The sequence below is a fragment of the Ailuropoda melanoleuca genome, chromosome 20, assembly GCF_002007445.2.
Source record: "Ailuropoda melanoleuca isolate Jingjing chromosome 20, ASM200744v2, whole genome shotgun sequence".
Lineage (NCBI taxonomy): Eukaryota > Metazoa > Chordata > Mammalia > Carnivora > Ursidae > Ailuropoda > Ailuropoda melanoleuca.
The window spans coordinates 26,125,065-26,144,934 of record NC_048237.1 but is presented as its reverse complement, the minus strand read 5'-3'; the positions used below and the strand labels follow the sequence as shown (position 1 = coordinate 26,144,934).

General features: G+C 42.2%; 1 protein-coding gene across 5 annotated transcripts in view; it reads left to right on the top strand.

Annotated features, from left to right (window-relative positions):
* The window catches only part of TRIM9 (tripartite motif containing 9), a 111,148-nt gene that overhangs the window by 78,836 nt on the left and 12,442 nt on the right, over positions 1-19,870 (top strand). For 4 of the 5 annotated variants that reach the window (XM_034648451.1, XM_034648450.1, XM_034648448.1 and 1 more), the window contains exons 6-7: positions 7,627-7,784; positions 9,434-9,572. In XM_034648451.1, coding sequence (XP_034504342.1) covers positions 7,627-7,784; positions 9,434-9,572 — 297 coding nt within the window. The remainder of the gene's footprint in view (positions 1-7,626; positions 7,785-9,433; positions 9,573-19,870) is intronic. The other variant, XM_034648449.1, reaches the window with a different exon arrangement.

Sequence of the window (19,870 nt, the reverse complement as noted above, 5' to 3'; positions counted from 1 at the left end):
TCACCTAAGAGGTAGGGAACTAAACACACCTAAGAGGTGGGGAAGTAAGCACACACAATGGTACAAAAGTCCGGAGTGGCTCCTAGCTTATCATGTAAGGGAAATGTACCATTGTAGCCAGGTGACCTAACTCTCAGAAAGCCAGATAAATTCAGGTAAACTCAATGCTTGCCTCTTTAAGAATCTTAAGAGATGTCAGAAACCCAGCATCAGGGAATAGCTGACATAAAAAAGAAGATATGGAGATAGAGACCACATCAGTGTACATAAATAAAATCTCGTTACAGAAAATAACCCAGAAATATTGATATAAATCAAACCAGTCCAGAATTGAAATGACTACTATCGTGGATAGGTGGTGAGCGAATGGTTGAGCCTGAATTAGTGGGAATTTGAGAGGGTCAGTGTTGACCTGCCAACAGTGGTCAGGAAAATGCAAGCCTGGCTACCGAAGAGTAATGAAGGTTTGAAATAAATTTTAACTTTTTAAAGTTAAATGTGATTTATGTGATTAAGGGATATGCAAGTTCTCCGAGATTTTTTGGGTGGCTGGGGGGAAGTGCAAATACCTAAAATTATCTTAAGGAAAATAACTCTTTCAAAGAAAAATAAAAAGCCAACCATGCAATGATATTTTTATGGCAGTGTAAGTAATATCCATTGGAAGAATATTCTTTTTTTAACTTTCATGTTGAAATATTTATACATTCACAGGAAGTTGCAAAAATAGTAAGGAGAGGTCCTGTGTACCCTTAGCCCAGTTTCCATCAATGGTTCCATCTTGCATAACTATCATCATATATCAAAACCAGGAAACGAGGGGCACCTGGGTGGTTCAGTTGGTTAAGCATCTGACTCTTGATCTCAGCTCAGGTCTTGATCTCAGGGTTGTGAGTTCAAGCCCCACATTGGGCTCTACACCCACCATGGAACCCGCTTAAAAAAAAAACAAAACAGGAATTAACATTGGTACGGTGTATATGTATCGCTCTGTGCCATTTTGTCAGGTGTGTAGAGTCATCTAACCATTGCTGCAATCAAGATACCCCCCTAGAGACCTCCCTCATGCTACCCCATTATGATCATATAGTCATTCCTACACCCCTTCCCTCTGCCATCGCCAATCCCTGGCAACTACTTATTTCTTCTTCATCTCTGTAATTTTGTCACTTTCTAATCTTTTTTAAAACTGAAGAAATTGATTTGTTCTTTGCTTCTCCCAATTTTTTTTTTAAAGATTTTATTTATTTATTCGACAGAGATAGAGACAGCCAGCAAGAGAGGGAACACAAGCAGGGGGAGTGGGAGAGGAAGAAGCAGGCTCATAGCAGAGGAGCCTGATGTGGCTCGATCCCATAACGCCGGGATCATGCCCTGAGCCGAAGGCAGACGCTTAACCGCTGTGCCACCCAGGCGCCCCTTTGCTTCTCCCAATTTAAGCAGGCACCTAATAAAGGACTTAGAATTTAGTGCTTTAGAATTTTTGTTTTTAAGTAAAATCTACGTACTTCCTTTTATCAGAGAGAAAAGCACCTAAGCCAGCAAGTTTTAGGGCTCTGCACTTACGAATCACATCACAGCTAAACTCATCCGTGTACACCATGCAGGTGTCTCTCTCATCCTTTTCATGGATTTTGCTCTTTCATTTGCAGTTTTCCCATTTTCCGTTTACTATGTATTGCTTTGGGATGATGCCTTAATTGATTTTTAAAGAGTATATAGATTGTTAATAAAAGTATTTTGTTCCCCTAACAAAAATATTTAGCATTTCCTGACTGTTTACCCAACCAGATACTCTCCTAAGTGCTTCACGTGGATTAATGTAATTTATTCTCACAGCCCTAGTCGGCGTCTGAGGAAACTGAGGCACAGGAAGTCTGGATAACTTGCCTGAATTCACACAGCTAGTGAATGTCAGGGCAGGGGTTCAAAGCCAGGGAGCAACATTCCAGACCCTGCACCTACAACTTCCAGTTTTTGCTATGACGTTAGTGCCTTGTGAACTGGATCTTCAAGGAATAACTGAACCCCTCTCTTAAACTTAAGAAATTTAACTTTCTGTTGCAGCACATCTTTCTTGCTACTTAAAATGTTTTCCTTAATACCCCATGGTGGTCTGTGAAATATAGCCGTCCAAGTAATATATGGAACCCCAGGTAAATTCCCCTAAATCAGCCTCTCTCTGATCCAGTTCTCCCAATGAGGTAAAATCACTGAAAGGTTATGTCACAAATAGCTCAGAGGAGAAAATATGTCGCAAAAGGGCAATGGAAAGGAAAAAAAACAAGCCAACCCAATTAGCCTTAGTGATGGAGCAGGTAGAGGGGAAAAGCCTCAGGGCTTTGAACTGCTTTCAGCAGCTGAGGGAGCCCTCTCCTCCCCCATTTGCTGTCCTTCTGAATCATGTCCATCTGCCCAGAGTGGAGCCCAGGCCAACTGGCAGGAGAGGACAATTGTGTTGGAATGAACAGGCCCTTCATCTGGTGTGGGAACTGCAGTCTCAAACCCTGTCCCTAAAGCAGTGTCACTTGGCCGTTTAAGGCTCCCACAGACATATGTGTGAACGTGGCTGTGTGTCCACCCCACCAAAGTCTGCACACGCGGCCGAGAAAGCCACACACTCTCACGGACAAAACGCAGAACATAGAGCAAAAATTTACCCGGAACACAAAATGATCCAACAGTTATTTACGAAGTTCACCCAACAGGCCATTTGGGAGGAGTCTGGATTATTCCATTTTCTTCCTTTTCTTTTTAACATTTCATATTAATTTAATTTACTGCTAATTAGTATCCTTCTGCAGAGTTAATTTATATGCTTTGCTTTGTGCTCGTTAAGTTTAATTAATTCAGTGAGGGCCAGGTCCTCTTCAGACTCTAAATAATTTTTATGTGTTTTCAATGGAAAGAAAAAGCCAAAAGGTCATGACGCAATAGAACTTGACTGGGGGTAGTTAAGACTCCTGCTGGCCTCTTTGATAGCTGTTAGCATACACAACTGTGCGGGGTGTGGTGTTAGACTATGTTTTTCCTTAGGCTATGCTTGGTCAGTTTAATACACTGCACTTTCACAGCTCATCAGTAAAAATATCTCAAGAATCTGTGCCCCCCAAATCCATGTAAGAATGGCCAAAATTTAGATAGCATTGGGAACAGAGCTAAAGTAATCTGACCAGTAATACAATACGTGTACTTCAGTATATGCCTTCTAATTATGCTAAGCAGATTACAGTAGGAAGTTAAAATATTTTCAAAACTACTTAAAATTTGCATTTAAAGTTCTGACTCAAACTAACAACAAAAATATCTGTTCATTTCTTGACTGGAAATTCTAGCATCTCTCTGGTTTTGGAATTTCATCTCAGATGCCTTTTTTTTCTTGTTATCAAAGAAGATAGGTCTGTTGCTGGTTTTTAAACGTTTCCAGTTGGGCCAGCTACTATTCAGCCAGAAAATTGTTCTCTTATGAGCTAAGGATTTAACTGATCTGCTCTTTCTGATTCTGCATCACCCTCAAGCAACTGAAATCTAAGTGGAGAATGCCAGTAACTTCTTTGTTCAAACAGCCCCAGAAAAATATTGTCCCAGAATTGTTTTAAGTATAGAAAGTGCCCCAAGATTCGTGAGTCAGTGCTGAAAAGAAATGCCAGCATGTTCGTTCTGAACCAGGATACAAAACAGCGACCTAATGCTCCCCCAAGCCTTTTTAGCACGTAGACCAATGGCTGTTAATCCCTTAAGTGCCTCTCCTCACCTAAGAACACATTTATCTTTATGAACTCAAGTCAAATGTAAGAGCCCTGAGTATGCACCAAGGTCATGGGCAAGGTCGGCATGATGTGAACAGACCCTCTTATAAATCACAGAGAAAGAATATGCAGAGGTTTGGCAGGGGTAGGGACGAGCACACATGCTGACTCGCATATCATCTGTTCACGCATGTGATCCCTTCGTGGCTTGGAGGCCTGCAAGGCCCACGTTCACATTTCTCAGTAACAGTGTACTAATGAGAGCTTGCAGAAACAGCTTGTTGCTCCTCTAAAGTGTAAACTTTCCTGAGACGCCCTTGTGTTGTCCAGCCACCATAAAAAGGAGCGGCAGTCCACCAAGGAACGTTCGGACTAGATGACTCAGTAGAACTGCATTTCCAACCACCGTAGCTCTTATGGTGAAATATTTCTTTCTTTTATTTCGCAATTTTTTAAGTATGGTTGACACCCAACCATAGGTGGACAACACAGTGATTCGATAAACTGATACATTATGCTATGTATGGTGAAATATTTCATTAATCTGTACCAACAAGTCTCAGAGAAATTTATCACTCACATTATAGGAAGCAAAAGGAAACCTTCCTCTTGGAATCAGGCGCGGGGGACTTCCCTCTAGGACACTATTACTACATGCCAGACTGGAAAGGCAGCGTAGTGCAATTAAGCACACAGCCCCTGGGGCCAGCCTGCTGGGCATCAGATCCCGGCTCTGCCACTTAGCAGCCATGAAAATTGTGTTTCAGTTTCCTCATCTACCAACGAGAGATAATAACAGCACCTGTTCTTGTGGGGGTGCTGTGAAAATCACAGGAGTGACTACATGTAAAACCTCTCACCACACTGCCAGGCAGCACTTTCAGGAAGTGCTCAAAAAGCATCACCCACCATTAGTTTCCACGTCCCGGGGCGGGGAGGCTGTGCGTCCTTACATGTCCTCACCACACTCCTGTGACTTTTCACAGAGGAATCCTGCATCGTGGTGAGTGTTCACAATCGGCAGGATTTGAAAAAAATATTAAATGAATATGAAAAATGTAAGCTATACTTAGAACAAGAATGGCCTTAAAAAGTTAAGACATTTGCAAACGTTAAGAAGACACTGTTGCAGAATTTAATTTTAAGCCGAGGTTCCACTAGTCCCCTTCAAGGAAGTCAATAAGAACAGTTGCCCTTTGCAACTAAGAAGAGAATTTTTAGCCTGAAGTTTGATTTTATGGGCTAAAAGAATGCTAAGCAATACACTTCTGATCAGGTCAGGAGAAACTGGTTCTTTAGGAAAAACAAAGACATCCAAGAATGATGGTGAAAGTATTACAATTAAGACAGCTACAGCAGCCCAATGACAGAAGTTTCAATAAAATAAAAATTTCTTAGAGTTCAGTCCAGGAACTATGATGCTATCCATTTCCAAAACACAAATAATAAGCTAATTTGAAAATACTTTGGATTCTTACAGACCATTTATTTTATACCTAATAAAGTGAAATAGGGTAATGTTAACACCCGCTATAAAATGTTTTTCTAAAATGTCAGCCTTAGTCTTTGTTAATGAGGCTGTAATTTTGTTATATTTGCCTTTTATATGCAACATCACTTTGGGGTAAATAAGGAAACAGAAAAAATAATTCTGAGCACATCAAGAAATAGATTTAGATACGCAAATGTCTCTGTTTCTTCATTTTTGTTTTCTCTCTCTCTCTCTCTTTTTCCCTCCCTCTCTCTCTCCCCCTCCCTCCCTCATTTCACTTTTTTGTTTGCTTAATTTGTTTAAATTCTGGACAATATTAAAACCTGACGATTAATGAGTGGTTAGACTTTTCATTATCTTCTTGGTCTTTTAAAGTGTATCCACTGAGGACTTACAAATGAAGTTTCCATGTTTTAATTACACATGACACCATGTATTTCAACTAATCTGTTAATTATACCTATGTCTATACGAGGAAATTTGAGTTTTTTATTGGAGACATTGCAAGCATTTGTGAAACCATCTTGTGATCTTATTCTTTAATTTTAAAATTGATGAAATGTAGACTTGCCTGAAACACGAACAAAGGAAAATGAAGATTGATAGGAGAGCTAATGAAATAAAGAGGGTCCAAGGGGTAGGTTGTTTTATGGTACGCCCTGATTCATAAGGACAGCTCAGAGCAAATATCCCCCCGGGGAAAATCATTCCCGGTCTCTAGAAGCCCTTTGAAGAACGGTTTGCTTAAACTTATCATCATTTACTCCACAGTTAATATGTTAAAATTTATTATTTTTGTAAGGGAAAATTTTTAATGACCAAGTGGTTTCCTAATACATGATGACCTAATGTTAACCTTCCAGTTACAACTCTTAGGTGATGCCTGCTCATGGGTAGATAATTATTAGGAGTTACGTCTTCTCTCTCCCCACCTTCCCATCCAGCCCTTTAGTCTCTTTCTTGAACGAGGCAATGAATCTATCTCCTTTCCTCCAGTTCCAGATGTTCAGGGACCTCTGAGGCTATAGAAGCCACTCTTCTCTCATAAGACCAACTGACCTCTGTGCCACTGAAACATGATTTCCCTTCCTAAACTCACCACCTCCAATTAACTGCTCATAATTTTGATTTCGTTGTGTTTGATCTAGTAACTCAGGCATGGTTTTCTTGTATCAAAGTCTTTTCTTAAGTATAACTGACCTGCCTCACCTTCGCATCTCTTGTGTTATGATCACTGCTATTGTTTTCTAGGTTACTCACCATAGAACCTATTTCCTAAACTGCTGTTAAATAAACCATCTTTGTGGTTGAGGTGATGGCAGGGAGCAGATAATTTGATGCATGACACAGAGTCCAATTTTGGTACAGCATACCAGGTGTTCTGTAATTAACCTTTGTTCATTTAAATGTCCCTGGATGCGGTCCAACCGTTTCTCTCCTATTGTTAAAGAGCTACAAAAATAAATTAATGGTTTGGTGCTAAAAAAAATTTTTAAGCAGTTGGTAAAAACATGGCTCCCAAATACATACATTGAGTTCGTGTGTTAGGAACTGGGATTGTTTGTTACCTAACAGTTCTGTGTGTGTCTGTGTGGAGGCTCAGCCGCTCTGCAGTTTAAAGTAATAGAAAAGACTCCCAGCACAACATAGGGCCAGGGGCATGTTGTGACTAGTAGTACTGTGACAGATTCTCACAAAGTCACAAGGACACCTTGAGCCTCCCCTGCCGGGCCCCTTCTGCTCCCATACTACTCTCCAGGCTCACAGTTGGCTGTTCTGCACCTGCGGAGCATGGACCTGAGCCAGCAGAGCTACCCTGAAAGGATGAGGTCAAGTTCCTCAGAAGTTTCAAAATGGAGAAATCACTGTTTTTATGTTATTTAGTACTAAGTTTTCAAAAATCCACTGTTGCGGCTACTTATGTGCACAAGACCTTGAGTAGAATCACTGGTAAAACAAACAAACTGCTCAGAATAGGTAGTTCCAAGTTTATACACAGGGCATCAAGACTCAGAATCAATTTTATGATACATTTTTTCAACCATGTTATGGTTACATGGGCTTTAGTGGGCTGGGCTGAAAACCCTCCCCCAAATAAAACAGTTCCCTTACAGATGATGTCTTCAGTGCTCAAGGGGGTGAGAACAGAGCAATTGTCTCCCCAACAGTTAAGGTAAGAAGTGCCACCACGAGTTTGGGAAAAGGCAGCATAGCGGCTCAGGACCCAGCCCCATTCCTAGAGACTCTGGAAGGGATCCAGTTTGGGTCCCCCCTGGACTGGCTACCTAGTCGAGCCACATGTTGATCAGGGGGATGTGTCTCATTCCAAGATCCTGAAATGTTTGCAACTCAACAGAAGCCAGGGTTACACTAATTTCTGTTTAGCTTCCTCTCCAGTCCCAGCAACCCCCATCCTGCAGCTGGAGGAATGTTGTACCCACAACAACAGTGCCACGCTGTCCTGGAAACAGCCACCTCTGTCCACGGTGCCTGCTGAAGGCTACATTCTGGAGCTGGACGATGGCAATGGTGGTCAGTTCCGGGTAAGCAGAGAATCTGCTGCTTGTTAACCAAAGCCAGGGACCACCTCAGAGGCCCCATTGTGAGGTCTCAGGCCAAGCTTCCCCACTTCTTCTGAGGCCAGACCATCTTGACAGGGTCTGCCTGTCCTTCAACTAAGGCCTGCATTCTCCTTGAACCGTCAAAGATGGACAAAGGAGTCTCTGAATAGAAACTGACCTCCCCTTATGAAGAGAAAGCCCATGCAGGCCACAAGCTCTGAAGTCCAACGGCTTGCACTCAGATCTGGACTCCACCATTTAGCTGTCTGTGCCCATTTCTCACTTCTTTGAGCCTTCAGGACCTCATTTGTAAAATGGAGTGATAATATTAACACGTCCCTCACGCATTGTTGTTAAGAGTCAGTTAGATAATCCATATAAAATTCTTAGCATGCCAGGATCCCAGACCCCAATCTGTTTAGTATCCCACCAGAGTTATCATTTTAAGGCTGTGCTTTGAACACAAATTATTTTTACTCATTACATCAGCATAATGTCGCAGAAGCCTACAGCTAAAGAGGGAGGCACATGCCTAACCTATGCTAAAGATGCATTATGCTACAATTTATTTTAAGCCTTTGAAATGTCATTCTTCCTCCCGCCCCTGTTTCCTCCCCCTTCCCACTGCACTGCGATAAAACCTATACTCCTATGACTTTGAGTGTAATCTTTGTGACAGTTCCTGAAGCTACCAGCGGAGTTATAGACACAGCATAGAGACCACCCTCATGTTTCCAAACCAGTTTTTACAAATCACACTGACGGATAAAGAGCTCGGTAGGTATAATATATATGTAAACGTCAAGTTAATAATAAGCATAATGCTACTATAAGCACCCAATTTTAATTTAATTTTTTAAGCCCTAACCATTCATTAAGGTGCAGGCCCATGTTAAATATAAGGCACTATGTTCGTCAGTTTGCACATATGACCTCCTTATATGATCACCCTAACAACCTCATGAACTGGGTATTATTGTCCCCATTTTACAGATGAGGAAACTGAGACTTAAAAAGGTCAATTAGGGGGGTGCCTGGGTGGCACAGCGGTTAAGCATCTGCCTTCGGCTCAGGGCGTGATCCCGACGTTATGGGATCGAGCCCCACCGTCAGGCTCCTCTGCTATGAGCCTGCTTCTTCCTCTCCCACTCCCCCTGCCTGTGTTCCCTCTCGCTGGCTGTCTCTATCTCTGTCAAAGAAATAAATAAAAAAAAAATCTTTAAAAAAAAAAAGGTCAATTAGGGTCACCTGGGTGGCTCCGTTGGTTGACTGTCCAACTCCTGGTTTTGGCTCAGGTCATGATCGCACGGGTCGTGAGACTGAGCCCCACATCAGGCCCCATGCTCAGCGGGGAGTTTTCTTGAGATTCTCTCTCCTTCTCTCCTTCTGCTCCTGCATCTCCCCTCCCCATGCTTGCTTGCACTCTCTCTCTCTCTCTCAAATAATAAGTAAATAAATCTTTAAAAAAAATAAAAATAAAAAGTCAATTAAATGGCTTAGTATCTCATAGAATTTGAATACAGGTCAGGCTGCCACCAAAATGCTTGCTCCTAACCACTGAGGAACATTGCCTCCCTCACCCCTCATAGGGGTTGGCGTTAAAGGGTGGTCTGTTATTTGTTGACCCTCAGGAGGTGTATGTTGGAAAGGAGACGATGTGCACCGTGGACGGTCTTCACTTCAACAGCACATACAACGCTCGCATCAAGGCCTTCAACAAAACGGGAGTCAGCCAGTACAGCAAGACCCTGGTCCTCCAAACGTCTGAGGGTAAGGCCCTTCAGCAGTATCCCTCAGAGCGAGAACTGCAAGGCATCTAAAGTGGCTGGCAAGCCCGGAGGTAACCCCACCACTGCCCACATTCTGAAGTGTTTCCATGACTTGCTCTGCATTCTGGCACAAAGCCGCTGTTCCTCTCCTGCCGTTAGAGAGCCCATGGTATGTGGATGTGATCAAACCAAAGAGTCCACAGCTGCAGTTCAAATGGCCTGGGGCGTCGGCTTCCTTTGATAACACTCTAAATAAGCTGCAGTTGAAGAAGCTGAAAAATGAAGGCCTGAATGTCCCCCCGGTGTGTGAAACAGATGTATCTAGGCTCTAGGGCAGGCTCCCATTCTCCACGATACACATCACTTGCCAGTTTTACCCAGATGATTCTAAATTGCTTTGTAGTGCTTGCCTGTTTCTGAGGGTGGGGCCGAGGTTCTTTCCAGCTGTGGATTTGTGTGACTGAACATGTTTCCAGTGGGTGTGGGGTGCTAGAGCTGTTCAGAGAGGGCCTGTCGGCCACTCCTGGCTTACCCAGCGCGGACCGCTTCCATCTCATGCCCAGCCGAGGCCGGCGGCACCAGGACTGAGGCTTCCTGTGGGCACCAAACAGGAAATGACCAGCAACTCCGCATTACCTCGCTATTTTCACCTTTGCCCGTCCCTCTAGGCTGGGTTAGGCCACCAAGGGCCACCGTACAAGGTCAAGCCCCAGAGAACTTGCACCTCTTGGCCATACTGTAAATATTTTGGTCATCAGAGTCAAGCCATTCCTCTTGGACGAGGGGCTTGCATTTGATGACCAGGTTTAACCTCTGAGGCTTTTAACATTTTCATTTTAAAAGCAATCACAGCACATGAAATTAAACCTATGAAGAGGTATTTGTGGTTGGTGCCAAAGCATTTTCAGACTTTCTGGGTGTCGTTTTAATCATAGAAGTCACCCCCCACTGGCATTCCCCATACCTTCCCTCTACAGAATTAATTGTGTTGATTTTGTTCAAATTTAAGATGTTAGCTCAAAGAATTGTGGTGGTGTTTTTTTTCCCACTTCCCACAAACCTTGGCATGTGCCAGTCACCCTTAAAATGGTTCACATGGTTAAAAACAAGCACAACTTCAAATCCCACAGCAAGGTTGACAAGCCCCTAGCCGTAAAAACCGTGCTTGGGGAGCAGCGGTAAGTCTGTGAGGGATACTAGTCAAAGAGAAGGATTCGCTGAAGGAAACATGCCCACCCAACCTATTCCCATCGGGTTATAGGGATGTGGTAGCTACGGCCCTCCCGAATGACCCGTGTAGCAACTTCTCTCTGGGATGACCCCTGCCTGGGAGCATTGCCTCTTTTCCCGAGTACCATGCTAAATGCTAAAGCGCTCCGAGGGTTGCCTACATGCAACGCAGAAGGCCCTTCATGATGATGGCCTCGTTTCCCACGTGCGTACAAGGCGGTTTGCTTGAAGAGTGAAGTGCATGCCGTCAGAGCAGGGAGACAGTTTGCAGCCATGTTGCTAATATGTATCTTGAGACCTACTATTGCTATTCATAATACATCATGGAAATCATATTCTTCCACTAAGATCAGTTCCTAGCATAGCAGCTTGAGCATTCATGTTTCTCTTTTCATCCTGCAGGAGGATGTAGTTTCTCAGTTTCTCTTACTGTTCGTAAGATTATGGTGTCTAATAAATTACAGGATTGGAACTGCGATCCCTGGTACCACAGTCACAGAACTGGGGGTCATTTTCTAAACGAAACTAACGGAACAAGTCCTCTTCCAACAAAGAAACTGTACTGTAGAAATTAATTTCCTCCATGAATTTTATATATTGTGTACAAATATAAGGTATGTATCTAAATACAAAGAAAACCTTATCATCGTGTAGATATATCAGTATTCTCTGTTACTGCACAGAAGTGATTTTCTCATGATGAAATAAAGTTCACACACATACTTTCTCCATAACTTTGGTTTGTTCTATTTGTTTCTCCCTCCTTCTAACTCATTCACATGGTGAGACAAGGTTTAGAAAGCAAGAAAAAATATATAATGAATAGCTAATTTTAAGAAAAAAGATTTGATCAACCTGGTAACAATAGAGAAAGCCTATAGAATTAAAGAATTATATATATTTTTTGGTTTTTTTAGAAATCAGTGAGAAAAAATGCCATTGACAGGGTTCAGTACATTAACTTATATTATACTCTATTAATCTTCCTTCCTACAGTTCCTGGAAAGGTTTGCTTTGGAAGTTTGCTTTCTTTGCTGCTCTTGGGGATGGCGTGGCAGTTTGTTTCGGCTTTCTACTGTAACAAGATGTTTTGCGGTCTTCTTAGCAACAACTAACACTTTCCCGAAGTTCAAAACAGAAGTCTCTATTATAGAAGGGTCCAATTCACATGTGATAGCAAGTCTCACTTGTATGTACATGCATTTAGTCCGAGGTTTGAGCCACTTGTCACTTACACTCTTCGAATGATTATGAAACCATCTGCTGACTTACAGGTAACATTATGCAGGGGAGATCACATGTCCACGTTGTTATAAATGCCGAGCGTTTTTTCCAGAAGCAGTTCTTTCTGTTTATCTATTTATTGAGCAGTGCTTGGTAAAGGCTCACTGTGTGCTGCCCTGTGGGTATAGAGGGGTGAGCAGATGTCACTCCTGCTTTTATGAGCTCACAGTCTAGGAAGAGAGACAAGCCTTAAAAGATACACAACTAGTTACATACTTTCAAGTTATTATTACCAGTGGGAAGGAAGCCAAGGGGACTAGCAGGAAGACATAATTCATATCCGGGATCAGTCAGGAAAACAATGAAAAATAATTTAATTCAGTGGAAATTATGAAGAATGTGTTATTAAAAGGGAAAAGGAAAAGAAAATGCATTATTAGATGAGTTCGAGTGTGATTAGTTCCACGAAAGCAGAGTTCTTGGGAATGTCCCTAAGATGGCCATGAACATAAAGCCAGTTGCAAATCTCAACCAAATTACCCAGACTTAAGAAGAAATATAACTGTAAGCAATTTAAGAGCCTTCATGAAATTTTAAAACGAGGCCCACAACCCCAGTTGTGTATATTTTTAAAGTAATCCATCTAATAGACGTCATGGCTCTGTCACAGTCTTCAAAACCATCTGCAAAAGAGTATCTGTTATGTAACAAGGCCTTCTTCCCAAGTAGTTCTGGGCCTAATTCTGTCTGGGAGACTCTCGTCCTGAAAGATATATATATTTTTTCTTTTTAGAGGAGGCTGAGAACAGAATGGAAACTTTGCTGTTTATTTTTCCCTATTTTCCCTCTACCTATCTAAACAGACTTACCTTTTTCTTTTTCTGTAATTGGGGGAGAAATGAAGTAGAACAAAGGTAACATTCCCGGGGCTCAGATAACTCACTGAGGCCGTTAGCTGGCTGAGAGGAGATGGTCTGTCTCTGGCTTCCCTCTCAGGGGGGAGAATTGCCAGGGAATGGCTTCACACAGTCTTAACAGAGGTGGGAGTCCTTCAAAGGAGTGAGAACATGAAGAGTGGCACCCTTGAGTCTATCAATACTCTCCCACACAAATCTTTGTTATCTTCCTTGAACAAATTCTTAGAGTTGGAATTATCAGACCAAGGAGCATGAACACTGTTAAGGCCCTTGATATGTGTTTCTCAGTTGTTTTCCAGGTAGATTTTACACCAGAAATGTATGAACCATTCCATTTTTTAAATTACCTTAATTCTGCTAGAGTTTAATTTTGACTAATAAGCAGCCCCCTAAAAGTAAAATTGTACCTAAAACAGGGCTTTTTAAATTTATATTTTCATAGAAATAATATTCTGACTGCTTTACATCTAGTAGCTACATGAAATAAGTTACAACATATTGCAGGGAAAATGAATATAATACAAAAAGGATGGAAGACTTCCCAGAGTATAGAGAGACAGACAGACAGACAGAAATCCAAACACAAGGAATAACTGTATGCAAGGCAAAAACTTCAAAATCTGCCTTGACCTGACTATGATAACGAAACCTCATTCATTCAAAAACATTAATCGAGCACCTCAGTTGTGTCAGGCACTGTGCTGGGCCCAGGATCTCAAAGAGGCACAAGGCATGGCGCCTGCCCCAGAGCTTATGGGCTCCACTCTTCCTCCTTCCTGAACTCCATGGCACCTGACTCAGCGCTCTAAGAACTATGGTCTCTCACCTCTCTAGAACTAAGACATCCACCCTGCAATCTAGATCATCATCTTACAGTCAAGAAGTGACAATGACCTCTGATTGGCAAAAAAAAAAAAAAAAAAAAAAAAAAAGTTCAAGTGTAGACGCTTCCGTGCTGTCCTTACAGCAGGGCCCTTCGTCTCCTTCAGTTCTCACTTACTCTTACTTTGCACGAGTTCACTGAGCTCATGACCCACTTGGGAAGACCCCAGTAGACTAGGAACATCACATTAGAAGAGAAAAGAGGGATTGGTGAGCAGGGAAGGTAATCGGAAAAACTGAGAACGGACTCCCCCCCTCCAAAAAATGTCAAGACAGCATTCTGTGGCTTGTGTTCTGATTAAGAAAGTTAGAAAGTATATAATGAATTGTAAAAATATTTCCATCTAACATTTAAAAGTCAGTATAGTATCTGGGACCCTTGGGAATGGGTATTAGGTATATCTCAGAAGTCTTTATGGAATCCCAATACAAAATACAGTGAGAAAACTAGTGCAATAAACTCTATCTCATTTTGTGTCAAGTTTCTAAGAACTTTCTGCGTTGTCCACTAAAAGATTCCATGAAAATGACGGCCAGGAAGTATTTTTAAAGATACTGAAATCCAGTAGGAGAACTGTATAAAAACTATCCATTCTATGTTTCACTATAAGGTCCTAAGGAAAAACTAGGAATTTTTTCTGTTCACCCTAAAACAGCTATAAAGACTTTATACCTCCATGCCCGCTGCTAATGCAGACCCCTCTCCTGTGCTGTTCCCGCAATATTCCAGATTTGCCCTGTGCATTAATTTTCTATTGCCATTGTAACATTACTACAAACTCAGTAGCTTAAAACAACCCAAATTTATTACCTTGCAGTTCTGGAGGTCAGAATCCTAAATGGATTTCACGAGGCAAACAGTGAGGTGTCAGCAGGGCTGCATTCCTTCAGAGAGTTCTAGAGGAGGATTTGTTCTCTTTCCTTTTCCAGCTTCTAGAAGCCACCTGTATTCCTTGGCTCATGGCCCCCTCCTCCATCTGCAAAGCTAGCAGTGTAGTGTCTTCCAATCTCTTTCTGACTCCGCACCTCCTGTTTCCTTTTTATAAGGACCCTTGTGATTACCTTGAGCCCGTCTGGATAATCTCTCCATCTCAAAATCCTTACCGTATTACATCTGCAAAGTTCCTTTTGCCAAGTAAGGTAACAGATTCCAAGGATTATATGCCATGGACATTTTTGGGCAAGCCATTATTCCACCTACCACACTCTAGAAGAAAGTACTGTAATTATTATCTCATCCTCCATGTGGGATAATTGAGCCTTTGAGAGGTTAAGTGACCTGTCAGACCCCGGCCTACCAGCCTGTGCTACCCAGCACAGTGCACTTCGGTGCTGACATTAGAGCAGAAGAAATAGGGAAGGAAGAAATAGGGAAATCTATCCTAAGTCTGTTTGCTTAGCGTGTGAAAACATCTTGTCAGAATGAAGCAGCACTGTGTAGCTGCCTCGTGTTCACCCAGAAACCCCAGCAAGAAATGGACTCCAACACTTTCAAAGAGTCACGTTAGCATTTTGGTGAAAAAAATAACATTCTTCCTTTAAGAAGGAGGTGTGAAGAGGCTGTCCTTTCCAGCATCAGATCCAAGCTCCTATTCAGGTCCTGTCCTTTTCTTCTGCCTCTGCATCTCCACTTTCTCACCCACCCACCCACCCTCGCTCCCCAGCATAAGCGTTCACCTAGAGAGGCCCTTCTCCCCTGCTGGGATCAGAACATTCTCCTTGCTGGCAGGGGCAGGTGGCTGCTTGGGAAAGAAAAGGAATATCAGAGCCAGATCTGCAAGGTCCTTAGAAGACCCTATCAAATGTGGTCCGGGACTTGGAGCTTTGCTCTGGTTGAAACCACAGAGCTATTTATTGGCAAATGCTCTCAGCCCTCCATATCTCAACTGTGAGGAAACTGGAGAGAAGGTGAACAGTGATAAATGGAGAATCGGCCTTTAGACAAGATGCTCTCAAGCATCTTCTTAGTTGAATGTCCACAGGAATCATCTCCCCAACACTTTCCAGGATTGTCTTCTCTAACGACAATAAAAGGTTAGGGAATCTTGAAATTACCTCTTAGAAAATGCTTCCTAAAAGGGGGCATAGAAGATGTTATTCATAAAATTAAAATGCCTATTTTCCCCTATTAGACTATTAGGGTCACACTACCCCTTCCAATGTGATAGCTCCTTCTCCCACACATTGAAAGAAATAACCCAAAGAATATTCCATGGTATAAGCAGAATATGGCCCCGGAATAGCCCCAGATGCATCTGTCAAAAATCTCTTTGCAGATATTTTATAGTGATTTTGGAACAACATAAGTACTGCACTCTTAAACCCTTAGGTACTAACACCCCCCCCCCCGCCTCCAGAGAAGTTGTAAACTTGTGGGGGGAGTGAGGGGAAGAAGCTCATCTAATCTCAGGAGAACAACAGAGAACGCCTCTGCTCACCACTCCACATGACCAAAATTCCAAAGCGGAGGTTGATGGGCTGCCTTTCAATCCCTAAGCACTCCAGTCCATAGAACTGATCCATTGAGAGAAGAAATACTCACTCTCACTCAATATGGTGCAGGATGCAAAGAATGATACTAGGTTTATCTGCACAAACTTTGGTCACCCTTGAGACCACTGGAATGTCCCCATGGCCTGTGGCATAAACTTTACCTTTTATACATTTCCAAGGCACAAAAGAGAAGTAATGGCCTGTCCCTCCCAAAATTTTATCCCCCTGGAATCAATCCTGCCTGGGTCATTATCCTGTCCTACCAGAGAGGCAGTGTGACTTGGGGTGTGTCCCTCAACCTCTCCGGATCTCAGGAGTTTTTGTTTTGTTGTTGTGTTTGGGGGGGAGTGTAGAGAGGGGTTTCTTTGTTTGGAGGGGGGTTTGTTTTGTTTTTTTCTCTAAAACTATGGACTTAGAGCAGATAATGTCCAAGTTCTTTTCAATTTGTTCCCCTGGCTTTCTTATATGGTTTCTCTCTTCAAAATTACTGCTGAAATCTGTTAACTATTTCAGAAAATGCTATGAACAGGCATAGACACCTCCTGCCTCCTGCAAGGGTCTTAATAGGTCTTAAAGATCTGCCTATGATATGGAGAATTCAGCACTAATAGAAAATAGTTGATAAAGGATAATATAAGGAAGGGTATATTGTCCACCAGAGATCATTTTTCCTATGCCTCTGCTTTATTTTTCCTGATTCAGAGCATCAGAGCTCCCAAAACATTATTTAGTTAGAAGATTGTGCATTTCCAAGACAAAATCCTCAAGGTAGGTAAATCATACCTGAACAAATTTGGGTAGATTTTACAAAATCCAAAGTGACAGGCATTGTAGTTTTCAGAGCCCAGAAAAGAGAGATTTTAATTTTGACAACATTCATGTCATCCCAGGGAATTTCCTGAATTTTTCCATAGAACTGAACTGGATCCAGACACTATCTTTGGTTCTGGGGAATATGCTTTGCAGCTGACACTCTGGGGAGCAGATGAGTCCTTTGGAATCTGTTGTAACTATTTGAAATGCAGGAATTTTTAGTTCTTCTGATGGTAGTTACTTATAAATAATGCCGTGATATTCTAAATTGGAGTGGAGGATTTGGTGACAGAGTATGCAGCTGTCCCAGGGGTGTTTAAGAGACTCTTTTCTTAAAAGGGATTTTTTTCAAAACAGATTTGTTTCTCACTTCTCAACTGCTGTGAATGCCACACTTAAGAGAGCTTCAAATACCCCCTCTCATCGTAACTTAGGTACCAGTCGGACATAATTACGCCTTTGGATGCTTATTAGATCATTTAAGGAGACTCGGCCTCCTTTGTTCGTTTGTCTCTTTAAAATCTTCCCAACAAAAGCAAATTATTTTACAGCTGGTTTATAATTGAACTGAAGCTCATCTTTAATGCTGCTTGTGCAGTTCTTACTGACATATCTTGTCTTACTGGGCTTTGAAATACAACTGGACCAGCACCCAAGGCCTGCCTGAGTCAGGAAGCTGTTCGTGACCAGACAAAAAGATAACCAAGAATTCTCCCAGTCACAAAGAGAGCTGCCTTAGTGTGCAGTGTCAGAAGGAAGTCCCGTGGGCTTGCTTTTCCTCTTTGAATTCCAAAAATAGCACTTCACAGACTGGTGAGGGATATTTCCAAAATATTCTACCACACTACAGAAATCTTTTGTACTCGGTACATGTTGGAGTCAGTCAAGAGATTCTCCCCTAGAAGATTTTCTCTGAATTATTCTTTTTCTTATGGTCAGCGCTCCCTCCAAGTTCGTGTTTCCCAGCTGCTCGGTTCTAATACAATGTCTGGTATATGGTAGGTATTCAATAAATGTTAACTAATGAACAAGTAAAAGAAGTAGGGACTGTAAGCCAAGCAGGAGTACACCACCTAAACAGTATTTTCACCTTGAACCCAAAAGTCAGTAAATAATAAGTGTGTTCCCCAGCTGATCTTTGCTTTGATAATTCTTGATGGCTTCTCTTAAGCATAGGCCTCAACTCCAGAATCCAGCCGTCCCGGGTGGGAAGGAAAAGCAGTCTAGGCCAGGGCAAGAGGAAAATGGTGGCCATTGACAGAGTTGATGGAGAGTGTGTCCTGACACATTCCCATTATGAGCACAGTCCCCACCCCAGAGTTATAACTGTGCCTAGAGTCACCATGCCAGAATTCAGCTGGCATCCTACCGCTCTTTCCATTGGTCTTCCTTGATAAGCTGCTTTTTCTCAGCAAAACCGTTCAGCAGACAGGATCACTGCATGTCATGAAACATGACAAGATGTTTAGAATCTTTTAAGATGCTACCTGTCTTTCTCTAGTGATCTATTGTTAAAAATTAATAATATTGATCCTGGATATTAGCTATGACCTGAAACATAGCTTTCATATCATGTATTTTGGTGGAGGGAGGAAGATAAACCCCATTCCTATTTGTCTTGGTTAATAGAACATTAATGGCTGAGAAGTCTTCTCCAGATCTCAGTAGTTGTGCTTTCAAGGGGAAATGAAGTAGGATGTTATCCTCTCTGCATCCCACAGGTGTGACATGAAATATACCCTTGGGTAGCTGTGTGTATGTTCATTGTGAGTTATGTGACTTGACTAAACCAGGGAGCGGCAATACTATACCCAATATTGTATTAGTGTCTTTGGTTCATGTTTTTGAATATGTCCAGTGGGGCAAGACAAGGAGAGTTAAGATTTTTAATTTGTAGGGTAGAAAAATGGCTGGAAATAGATTCTTTTTAGCCCAGCAAAGGGCAGATTTAAAGGGGATTGGTGACTGCCGTCAAATACTTGAAGAACTAGTGATCTTGGCCCCAGATAGTAGTGCTACAGTTGATGAGTGGAGCTCTCAAAAAGGTATATCCAGATGAATATAAGCAATAGCCACAAACTGGAGGGGACTGCCCAGAGGCAATGAGTTGCTCAACCCATGATATTTCAAGGGGAAGTTTAATGATTGCTCCTCAGATGTTACCAAGCATTTCCTCTGAGACTCCTGTAATCTAAGATAATACAAGTAACATAAATGACTTACAGGCACCTGACCAAACATTTGTACTGTGTGCCCATGGGGAAGGGCATAAAGGGGCGCTGCTTGTTTAGTCTGCCTGGGATCAGGTGGAAAACACTCTCCCTCTCGTAATTCATGGAAAAGTTTTCATGATGAGGTAAGAAGTTTTTTTTTAGGAGCTCCTTAGAGAAAATGGGGTAAGAGCCCAGCTGAAGGGTATGGGAAGCCATAGGTGGGGAAAAAGGACAGAGAATGGCTGGATAATGTGGGTATTAAATAAACTTGCCTGAAAAGAGGGCATAGTTCAAAAGTGAAAGGAGTCAAGGAAATTGGGTCATCAATAAATAATGGATCCACATAAAAGGCTAGAAAAACAGTAACTCTTTTAGTGTCAAGTTATTAATCCCATGAATAACCACAGCTGTTCTCAGCCCCCGCCCCACAGAGTGGTGCCATCACCAACTCGGTACTCAGGATAGGAAAGGTGAGTATGTTCATGATGGCTCAGATATGCTCCCCAGGGTTGTGATTCATTGGTTTT